This window comes from Epinephelus fuscoguttatus, linkage group LG1 (genome assembly GCF_011397635.1).
Source record: "Epinephelus fuscoguttatus linkage group LG1, E.fuscoguttatus.final_Chr_v1".
In the NCBI taxonomy this organism is placed as follows: Eukaryota; Metazoa; Chordata; class Actinopteri; order Perciformes; family Serranidae; genus Epinephelus; species Epinephelus fuscoguttatus.
In genome coordinates, this window is record NC_064752.1 from 16876923 (window position 1) to 16889000 (window position 12078).

At 41.7% G+C, this 12078-nt stretch overlaps 1 protein-coding gene across 2 annotated transcripts in view; it reads right to left on the bottom strand.

Annotated features, from left to right (window-relative positions):
- Window positions 1–3436: 3436 nt before the first annotated feature.
- Window positions 3437–12078, bottom strand: part of eya2 (EYA transcriptional coactivator and phosphatase 2) — a 42864-nt gene continuing 34222 nt past the window's right edge. For both annotated transcript variants that reach the window (XM_049586087.1, XM_049586077.1), the window contains exons 11-16: window positions 8558–8616; window positions 7604–7764; window positions 5628–5742; window positions 5231–5352; window positions 5016–5116; window positions 3437–4619 (exon numbers count right to left, since the gene is read on the bottom strand). In XM_049586087.1, coding sequence (XP_049442044.1) covers window positions 4539–4619; window positions 5016–5116; window positions 5231–5352; window positions 5628–5742; window positions 7604–7764; window positions 8558–8616 — 639 coding nt within the window. In that variant the 3' untranslated portion in view covers window positions 3437–4538. The remainder of the gene's footprint in view (window positions 4620–5015; window positions 5117–5230; window positions 5353–5627; window positions 5743–7603; window positions 7765–8557; window positions 8617–12078) is intronic.

A 12078-nucleotide genomic window follows, 5' to 3' on the forward strand; every position in this document is an offset into this window, starting at 1 on the left:
TATCTACTGTTTATTACTTGAAAAAATATTGAGATATATTGAGGGATCATGCACAACGCCCCCTGGCCACCAAACCAGTCTCACCATTGACATGTTATCTTATTTTCCCAAACAAAGTATAAAATAATGCAACACATGACAATACACAAACACGTGCATATACACACACACACGTACACACAAATGTAAATTCAATCGGAGTATGTAGGGAAGAGAGAGGGGTTGGTTGGGACAGGGCAAAAGTTGGAACAGTTTGTTTTTAGCTAATTAGAGAGCAGCTATGCACGTGCGCCTCGCCATGCTCATACTCAGCCACACCGTCCTCACAGCTCCTTTGTCCTCTGCCTTACTGTTTTTAGTTATGCCACCGAAAGAAAAACAAAACACACAAAAAACATTTTTGGGAAGCTGATTGTCATTTTTTTTTTTGTGTGATCTTTTTCTGTTGCTTTTTTAAGCGTCCAGATGTTATTACAGACGTGACACAACAAATGTTTACATTCACATACACCAACACAACATACTCCTCCCCCATACTAAAACACACACCCATTTGCTCTCTCTCTTAAAATTCTGTGTTAAAAGTTTCGTTTAACACAGTCAGATCCAAAATCAGTACAAAACGTGACTTTAATAATAATCTATTTCACTAATACCTCTTACAAAAAAGGGACTTTCATCGTCAAAGTTTTCCACCTCTGGGATTTACCACTTTGTTTTCTTATAAGTATCCTGTCCTCAGTCCTCAGTTCACTTCTGTATGTATGTGTGAGTTAAGTGGGATTTATAGTTGTGCAGCAGACCCTATGCACGTCTCCTACACTGTCGTGAGCATTTACACTTGTGTGGTGGTGTTGTCTGTGTCACTCTGCAGTTACACCTCCAAAACACTAGTTGATGGTGGGGTTTCTGTGAAGTGCTGTAAAGTTAAGTTGATTCAAAACACACATTAAACATGGCTTAATAGAGACAATTTCAAACACAAGTACACAAACCAGCTTCACTATAACTCGCAGAATTCACAGACAAAGCACTTATCTTTATCTGGACACATTTTCCCCACAAATACAACATGCTAATGTTTTTAGCACGAGCCTATGGCATTTTACATTGTACAAATTAGCCTAGCAGAGATTTCCTCTGCTCATATGAAGCCAGGATAAATCACACACAAGACTTAAAATGCTATTTTGTGGAGGCTGTATTGTCTTCACAATTTATTGTTTCTTATCTGTGAAATGAAAATAAATAAAAGCTTTTGGTTTACAAAAATAGACAGGAGGAGGTCTGCGTGGCCGAGATGTGTAATTACATTTCAGAGGTGGTGCATGTCAGGCTACGGCGTCAACATGGAGCCTACAGCGTAGCTATGGCATCGATTCAACGCAGCAACAAATGTTTGAACTATGTTGTTAACTATCTGTGAAAATTATTTTCTCATAAACAGGAATCTCTAGGCTCACAACCCTCTTTCCATCTGTTTTTAATTGAATCTAACTCAATGTTGAGCTGCCTTGCTATTCTGAACAACAAAAAAAGTAACCCAATTTTTTTTTTAGAATATTACAGTTTTTTTTTTTGTTTAAACCTTGGATGTTAAATTAACTGATGCTTTTTCTTTTTTGTTTGTTTTTGTTGTTGTTTTCTAATCTCCATTCCTACGGTCTCTATTATTTGTTCAACCTTCACTGCAATTTGTTTCAGCTTGCATGTATAACTGTGCAGCCCCCCCACTCACAAGGCCAAACTTTATGCTTACCTTTGTATTTTTATTAATTACTTTAAACTTATCATATTGAAATCATCTTTGGTAAATGGAAAAAAACAACCAAACAAACAAAAAATATATTTATTGGTTATATTTGCGTCACATCTGGGGGCGTATGCTCATTGGTCTGGTGGTTGACCTATGACCTACTGGTTTGATTTGTTGTCAGGACGTCAAGAGAAAGCGTGGTCACAGGTGAGCAAGACGGCACATTTTTCACAGTGAGAGCAAGCTACTATCGGACTGAAATAATGGATATAAGAAAGTGGGAACCACAGGATACAGGGATGATGCTGACAAAAAATACAGCGCACCTCGGACACACACTTTACCTAGACACATTTCTGCTGGAGGTGACGTGAAGGCTGTGAAACACACTATGGACTTGTGCTGACTGCTTTCAAACATGCTTTAACATCTGTAGCCTCCACAGCCATGTGTGGGAACTCATTCTCCACCCTGAGAAACTATGTTCGAACCACAGACGCGTAATGCGACAGCAAAGAAAGGCCCGCTTGGTTCAGCTGGCGTGTGAAAGGGACTCAACCAGAAAGTGTACAGCTGAGTGGAAGGACAGTGTTCTCGCGAGGTGGTTGTTTGGTTTCCCCAATGTACAAATCTGTGTATCCCTGGCTTCACTGAGTTTGAAGTGCACATGATGTTTGTTGAAGCTCTTCCTGAGTTTTTCAGATTCTCCTGGAACATAAAGAATGCCAATGTTGTTTTGTTTTTGCTCCAAGTCTTGACCTGAGATCCTTAAGCCTATTCTTGCTAGTCGTCCCTAGGTCAAGGCTGGTAACCAAAGGTGACCAGACTTTTGTCATCAGGGCCCAGAGGCTCTTTCTCTAAGGCTTGCTGGTACAATATTTTCATTTTAGTATTTTTAAATACTTGCTTAAAATGTGTTGTTTTAGGAAAGCTTTTCCTTTTTCACAGCCTGATTTTCAAATTTTGAGTCTTATTTCCTTTTGCTGTGTTTTTGCCTATCTGCACAGTTTTTCTTAGCTCTTCACATTGTTTACTCATTTTCCTTAACCGCTTATCCTGCTGGGAGTCATGGGAGGACTGGAGCCTATCCCAGCTGACACTGGGCGAGAGGCGGGGTACACCCTGGACAGGTCAACAGACTATCACAGGGCTGACACATAGAGACAGACAACCATTCACACTCACATTCACACCTACGAACAATTTAGAGGCACCAATTAACCTGCATGTCTTTGGACTGTGGGAAGAAGCTGGAGTACCCAGAGAAAAAAACCCACGCTGACACGGAGAGAACATGCAAACTCCACAGAAGGGCTCCCCCACCCTGAATTTGAACCACAAACCCTCTTGCTGTGAGGCGACAATGCTAACCACTGCTTATTTTCATGTACTTTAAGTCACCTTGTTTAGATAAGTGCCACATTATTTCTTATGGCTGTCATAAACAATATGTATGTAGATTTGTTGTTGCAGTTCCTTTTCTGCCCTGAAGAGGGAGCCCTTTCCTCAAGAAAAAGGTCACTGTAGTTGAGTCTGAATGAAATGCTCCTCAAACCTCCTGATAATTACATGTAATCCACACAAGGAACATTTATTTATTTGTCATTCAATCCCTCTTGTTTCATACGCCTCGGGGTTTAGTAACTCTATGACATGACATGAAATGAAACTCGACTCACCTTTCCCAACGATGCAATTAATTTATTTTTTATTAATCTATTTCAACCGTCTGTCAAAACAAATCGACAATAAAGCATTATATACAAATCATAGCTAAGCTGACAGGCAGTGTAATCGGCACATGCACAACCATACCAGTTCATCTATATTACAAACAGGTTATTAGGAAAATAAGGACAGGAAAAAGAGAGAGAGTTAAAACACGACAACATATACAACCCAGAATCAAAAGTAAGGATTCAAGCACCAACCTATAATACAGCATCTTCAAGACAACAACGTTTTTACAAAAGCATTTTTTAAGGGGATATTTTTATGTCGAGCTTCCAAACTGTCTATACCTCAATGTGCTGTGAATTTAACCAATAATAAATAGCTCACATTTTAATGGTAAAATAAAATCAGACTATTTTTAATAGCCTCTACCTATGAGGAGAATATTATCTGACATTTTTCTAACTGAAATATGAATAAAAAATATCTAAATTAAAATCTATTCCATGTAACATCATAATTTTGTATTCAAAAAAGTATCGGCCAGTTGAAAAAGGGGGTTTTAATCTCACAATAAGTCAAAAAAAAAAAAAAAAAAAAAAAGACACAGCAGAACAATCTGAGCTTTTCATCCATGCAGACACTGTGTTCAATAAACAGGATGTACAATTTTGCATCAGTGCATCACTTTTTTTCATGTATTAAAGTGGGACACCTTTCATAAAGTTGAGATGAACTGAATTTAAAAAAAACAGGACAAAGATTTTTTTATTAGAAAAAAAGTATTTACAGTATTAACCATAGTTCCCTGCGGTTAGTCATGAAGCTTTGGTCCCTTATGTGTCTTTGGTCTTTTTATTTTGATCCAGCACTTTTGACTTTGTGTTTATGTGTCATGGATATACTGCAGCCTCGCTTCGAAATCCTCACAGCTCCTTTGGCTTTAAAGTGAAATTGTCCGCCTGGGTGCTCATTAGGGATCAAATGCCGTGCGCCAAACCTCGAAACAACAACACTGACCCTGAAATCAGTCTCTAGCTGCACTCAGGAGCTCAGGAGTGTCTCGCGAGTTGGGCTGGTGGAGCAAAAGTGTGACAGCTGGCGCCCTCTAGAGGTAGTCCAGCTCCAGTGCATGGCTCAGGGCCTCCAGATCAGCCCGACAGGACACCCTCCAGAACGGCATGTTCTTCTGAGAAAACAAAAATAAAATCTAAATTATATGCAGGTTTAATGTAAACCATGCAAAGTTAAGGCAGACATACTTCGGCAACTTGCAGCGCCCCTGCAGATGCAGCGCAGATGTGAATTATGGACTGTGGTTTGGAGGGGGATTATAGTATGTGACAAAGTACATGTGGATAACACGTCAGCCTGTAATGTACAAAACTTTAATGCAAAAAAAAAAAAAAAAAAAAAAAAATTGCCTAAGTGCCAAATCTAGGGAACGTCTGACATTTCATTGCAAAGATAAAAAAAAACAAAACCCAAACTCGGACACAGAAGCAGAAGAAATCGAGTGAGTTAACTGATTAGTTGAGGCCCATTTTTCGGCAGTCACAGTCATAAAAAAGAGATTGAGTTATACCTTCTTGGCCACGGACTCTTCTTCGGCTCCGTCTCCTATCACCACATACACTGCTCTCCGACCGAACCTCTGAGAGACGCGCTCGAAACAGCTCTCTTTGCCTTTGAAGAGCAGGAAAATCAAACTTTGACATATTAAAATTGTACCTTTTTAAAGAAAGACTTTTAATCATTGATTAACCACGATTATCATTTTCACCCTGAACCCTTCCTCACCTGTCTTGGTGGCACTGTAAATGTTCTCTATGGGGAAAGCGGAGCCCAGACCGTATAGTAACACCTTAGACAGGGCTGGGATGAGCTGAGTGGTGGTTACCAACACATTCACACAGTTAGGCCTGGAACAGGAGGACAGATACGTTAATACTACGGTAAAGTTATGACACCTTAAAGAGACAGTGCACCATGTAGTTCCATTATATTTAACAAAAGGCAGACATCTCTAACACTCAGCACTGTCCCTTTAAATGACACACGCTATACCAGGAATTGACATGTATTCAACTCATAATGGGATATGGAGACAAATCATACTAAAACTAAATACTGTACAGCTATCTCCTAATGTTTATTGACTTGCTGGTGTAAATAAAGCCATGGCAGATGAACTGACCTCGAGTTGATGAGAGCCAGCGCTTTGAGTGCTTGAGTCAGCCACAGGTCAGTCAGGACCTCCATCTCTCTCCTCAGCTGTAACCACTCCTCTCGCTTGGGGCTGCCCAACAAACCTGCCCATCAGGGGAGAAGCACAAGCTTGATGGTCAGCCTTTGAAAACCAAACAATGAGGACGTGAACCCGTATAGCTGCAATGCATAAAAAAAATCTAATTTACTGAGACGTTGCAAAATCATATTTTGACAGCAGGACTGTCTGCAGTCTTTGGTTGGACGACTCTCACACAACATCCTCAAGCCAAAACCTCAGACATATGGTTTCCAGCAGAGGTAAAGCAGCCAGCTGTAATCAGCAGTGCACAAGGATCCATAGTGAACAACAACTTCTGACTCATTATCCCAGTTGACAAACAAACCTGTCTCTTTCCTTTCAGCTTTTTCACCACATCATGGTTCAATTAATCTAATAGGTGGTATGTCAGTAATGGACCCTTTTTCTAACAAAGATTCCTCTTGGGAAAAGCAGGTGTTTATCATCATACGCTCGCAGCGTTTTCACCACTAATAGAAGTTTGGTCGATGCACAAACTGGAGCTTCAAAAATACATAATGTACTTTTCTGAAGCGGGACACTTATATAACTTGATCGCAGCAAAAACAAATAGAAAACCCAGACAAATCACTGTGGTCTGAAGCTGAGCTGTGTTCAGATTTAAGTCTAGCTTGTGGTCGAGCAGCAGGTAAATGTTTCAATGTGATTTCATCCCTACTAGTCATATTGAGATGTTTGGGCAGAAGCCATAGGGGCAGCCGTTCGCGTTGTATCTTTTCGCAGAATGGGTTGGCGGTAAGTCACAGCAGTCGAATTACATGACTAAGGATGTTCTCACATACAGTCCTTTTTAAACAAACCGAACTCAGTCCTCCTCCACTCAGTGGACAAAAAAGTGGACCAACAGAAAAGGGACTCAGTTCTTTTTGTGTTCACATTGTCAGTTCATTAGAAAGAGGACTCAGTTCTCTTTGTGGTCCACTTCAGTTCTGATGGGGCCTCGGTTCTCTTTCTGTTCACACTATATATAATATATATTGACATAGTTTTGTTTTTACTTTGACGTGGCACTACAGTGTGGTTATGAAGCCCCTCGCTTTCAGATGAACTTACAATTGGAGGGAAACCCTTAGTGTTTCTGTGCTGTAGACTGTTGCCGTTGGATATATTCTACAGTCCACATCTGGAGACGTGCAGTATCTCCGGTGGACAAAACTACTTCTCGTCCTGCATCCTTGCAAACGTCACAGGCTGACGTGGTTTTGTCTGTTTTTTCAAAGAGCAAAGGGAACCTCGAATGCTTTGTGTTCACAAGGCACAGGTTAAGTGAACTACAACTACGGACTTGAAGCGAATCGAACTCAGACCACCTCCTGGTTTGCTTCAGAAGGGTCTGAGTTCTCTTGGAGTGCTCACATATGTGCAAAAAATGCTGAGTCTGTTTCAAGTCTGAAAACACCCTAAGATTTAGGCAACAAAACGACTATTTGTTGAGAGTTAGGAAAAGATCGTGGTTGATGTTTGTATTAACTCACTTGATGAATGACTGACTAACAACTCTCGTGACTAACTTAATGCTGACTTTTAATTTGATCCATCCACCTCCCCTCCCGCCTGCTCCAAGCGGACTTATGTGCTCTTTATATTACGTCCATTCATCTGACTGTCTAACAATGATGTGAACTGGTTTACACTGGAGTTGGTTGGTTCATCTCATACAGATGCTAAGGGGTGTCACACCCTTGCTCAAGTGCCTAAGTGGTGTATTTTGACGCCCTAGGAGTGAGACCAGGCGCCTAGTGATATTAATCACAACATTATCTTACTCATGTAACTTTATTAAACCTCATCTAAATATCTATGTCACCTCTATACAGCAGTGTTAAATAAAATGTGTTTAATAAAATAGGAGTGGCGCTTACCCCCAACATTATTCTTGTATGTGTTGTAGATCTCCTTGACTCTGCGGTATCTGAAAGCCAGTTTCCTCATCCAGTCCACGCCTCCATGAACCCCTGACCCAAGGCACAGAGAGCCAGCCCCCGCTGGGCTCTGGAAGCCGTCCGACCCAAAGTTGTAAGTGCTGCAGGATCACAATACAGGAAACAGTCAGGATATAGATCATAAAGACACAGACTGCGTTTTTCCAGAGCATCTTAAAGTAGCACTATCATTGGTGTTTCGGGGGGGATGATTTAAGAACTGGTACGACTACATTCATGAATACAGTTTCTAGCTCTATGGATTGATTCAAGCGATTCAGGTTATGAACGAGAAGGCAGCGCTTGAACCATTCATCAAATTTAGGGAGGTGTGCCAGTGCAACCACAAAAATTTCAGGGACAAGAAACTCTGTAAAATTGAAAATCACTTTTCAGCCGTGAATGAAAAAGCTTCGTCAGTAAGAAATCATGAAGTATATACATTCAGCACGGGTGGGATGAATATAAAAACATCTTTGAGAAATGAAAAGGGCCAAGTTCAATAAAATAAATACTTCAGAAAGTACTTTGGTACAGCCTGGCTCTTTCTCAAATCACTCCTAAAAGTATCCTAAAGTGCTTCAACAAGTTTATGCAATAAAACGTCTGGACTGAGGGAGACAGAGGGAATGATAAAGAGATATTTTGATGAGAAACGAAAGCGTTGGATAATCCTGTGACATACTATATGGCTGTGGAAGTCGGGAAAATAAAAGACATGCACATGCTTGCATGCATGAACACACACAGACGCGCACAAACTCTTCGTCTCATCTCCCCTGTTGTTTTTTTTTTTCCTTCTGTGCACTAAAACCCAGAGGGCAAGTCTGGTTCACAAGCCACAGCAGAACTGTCAGCAGAGCTCTAAGTACAGTAACACAGTAGACGCTTTACCTCAGGTCCTGTCCGTTGTCGTCTGATGCCACGTCATCAATATGAACCTGGTCACATTCCTGGGAAATGAAAAGGAGAGTGGATATATCAAGAGATCCATTTCAGAGTGGATCCCTGTACAGGCAGGTCTCTGCTCTTTAGGCAAGCCTGCGGGAGTGATAGCAGCTACAGAAATATTTAAAAAAAAAGAGCTTAAATAAAAGACAAGGAAGGAGGAAATAAGGTATCGGGACACGGGACAGTGAGGCGCCGGAGATACAGGACAGTCAACATGGCGATCCTGGTGTAACCACGTAGTAAATTAAAGTAAATCTACAATTTTTTATAGCGCGTCCAACGTTTTGGTTAAAAAAAAAAAAATACTCTGAAGAAAGGCCCATTGTTTTTGACGAGCACAGTGGTGTGCATGTTGTTCCTCTCTATTGGACGTTAATGCAACCGACCGAACCGCAGGGATTCAAACCACACTGCAGCTTTATACATGTGGCTACGGCCAAAGCACCTTCAGCAATATGCAGTTAAATCAGATACTTGAAAACAGTTATTAAGATTGGATATGTAGGGCGAAAACAAAAACAAGATGGATAAATCCATCATCAGGGACCAGATGGAAATACAGAAGTATGTCTAACAATGACTGTCTCCTTAAAAAATCCTAAAACAAAATTATTTCTTTGTCTTTAGTCGAGCTTCAAGCCCACAGCCTTTTATCTTTCACATACGCATTATACACAACCACAGTGCAAAACCCGAGTCCTTGTATAACTCTAGTTGTCACGCAGAGACCCGGGACAGACATGGTCTCCTATCACCTTTCAGCCATCTCAAAGCCAGACAGAGACGCTACCTCATCTTCCTTCCATCTCCACATAACTCAACTCCCTGGGGCTCTAACCCACCTCCCACTCAGGTGCCATCCGCCCCTGCAGAGCCGCTACCACTGACCATACAATACAGATGACCCAAATGATACAGAGCAGCTCTACTCGGTGTCTGCAGAGCGTTCGCTATTTAATCCAGTTTCAAAGGTCTAGTAAATGGTAATGGCAATGGACTGCACTTGTATAGCACTCTTCTAATCTTCCGAGCACTCAAAGCACTTTTTTACGCTACATGTCACATTCACCCATTCATACACACATTCACACACTTGTGGCTGAGGCTACAATACAAGGTGCCACCTGCTACCAGTAACCATTCACTCGCACTCACACACTGGTGGAACAGCCATCGGGAGCAATTTGGTATCTTGTAGTATCTTGCCCATGGATACATCGACATGCGGGCTGGAGGATCGAACCGCGACAGCTGCCCGAAATTTTGTTGGAATTTAGTTGATATATTAGCACAAATGGGATATAAGTATGCTTTCTTTTGTGTATAATCACCTGAAAACAAGAATCAATGTGTTTTAATGACCTTAGAATGAGCCGTTTGTATGTAAATAAAAAGCGGGTCCACTTGCTCAAGAAAGAGACATTCATGTTTTCACGTCAGTCACTGTAGTTAGCAGCTCCTCCACAACAAGCAGTCACGGAAAAACACAATTGTTATGTGAAACTACTTTACTCAGCGGCTTTACCGGTGTGTTTTAGAGATTAAAAGACCTATGTGGATCATTTGGCTCTCTGTAAAAACCTCCTGAACATCTGGATCAGAAATAAGGCGAGTACACATAAGTGGGTGCTGAAATGTCGGAGAAACAGTGATTTGTAACATCCATCCATTTTCGAACCGCTTATCCTCGTGAAGATCGCTGGGCAGCTGGAGCCTGTCCCAGCTGACATTGGGCGAGAGGCAGGGTACACCGTGGACAGGTCACCAGACTATCACAGGGCTGACACATAGAGACAGACAACCATTCACACTCACATTCACACCTATGGGCAATTTAGAGTTACCAATTAACCTGCATGTCTTTGGACTGTGGGAGGAAGCCGGAGTACCTGGAGAAAACCCACGCTGACACAGGGAGGATTTGTAACATGAAACTGCTTTATTCTGTTTTTTAAGCAGTTTGAATCACCTGGACTGTTTAACCCCTTTTGGCTTGGTTTGGTTTGGTTCGGGCAATCAGCCCAGCACAGCAGGGATTCGCATTACCATTACAACAGGGCTACCTTCTTGAAGGTGTGTGTCAAACTGATGATGGCTTGTCTTGACTGATAACGTTTAAAAGCAGTGGACTGATCCATGGCCAAAGTCCCCTGTTATTTTTGTTGCATGTGTTTTACCACAGCAGGGCAGGTAAAAGAAGTTTACCTGTTGGAGGTGAGCTGTTTGCAGAGGTGCAGTAAGAGCCTGTTGTCTGCAGCTCTTCATCAAACATCTCACTGTGGCTGTTTCTGCTTTCACTCTTCCTCCCTGCCGTATTATTAGACTTGCCTTTATTGAAGAGAAGCTGCTAACAAAGTTCTGCTAATTCAGTGAAAATACTGAGAGCTGAACACACAGAGACTTTTAATAACGCCTTTCTCTCTGAACGGGGGTTGTCGGGGGTTGGCTGCAGTCGGCAAGATGTCACTGCTACGTGCTTGAGGGCGGGTGGCCTGGCTTTTGGACCTACTCTGGAGAAGGTCAAGTTCCGGCGCAGCTTGGCATGGCATGCCGTGTCTAAACTGACAATGAAAACACATTGGGCGCAGCATAGTTTTAGAGCTTTGGAGATGAAGTGAAGGAATTCTGTGTAATGTTTGCAATCTGCAGTCCTCACCACTAGATGTCACTACATCCTTCACACTGCTCCTTTAAGAGCCAGAAATCAAGTGGAACACTACCATAGTAATCGATGTATATCTTTTCTTCTTCTACATAGGAACATTTCAACTGGAAATTCTGACTTTGATTAACCAGGCGGTCTTGCAATTATGTGATCTTCTGGTGGTATTACAGTTATGACAGCAGCGATAACACTCATAGCCACTGATGTAGCTACTGACATGGGAAGGACAAGATAATTGAACCTCAAGACTTAACTGCAGTTGTCAGAGCACTGCGGCCTGCTGCTTTTGAGATTTACTGAGGCCTGACAACAAAAGAGGGGATAAGAACCGGGTTTGCAAATGGCTTTGTTGGCTCGTTTCCCTCCTCTTGACTGTTCCTCCTCCCATTTGACTAATTTTCCTCTCGGATGCTCCGACACACACCTATAATTACAGCACAAAGTGTACTTGTTCTCTCTCCCTCCGTCCCACTCTAATCTTTTTCTTTGTCAGAACAAGGCCAAGGAATTCAGGATGAAAAACACATGAACTTTTCAGTCACTAGCAGGTAGTAAAACTGCATTTTAATGACCACTTTGAAGGTTTTTTTGAGGAGTCATCGTTTTAAGAGGTCGCACCAACGTCCACGTAAACTCTGGTGGATTTTTCAGCAGCAGGTTAGGTCTAAATGTAAGAGCACTTATGCCAGCCATTAACAACCCCTCCTTTTAATATTCCTGCTCAAGAGAAGGAGGGCAAATTGTTTGGAAAATGCTGTAGTAAGAATTAATACAGGATAGAAGTTGTGTGAGGGGATTT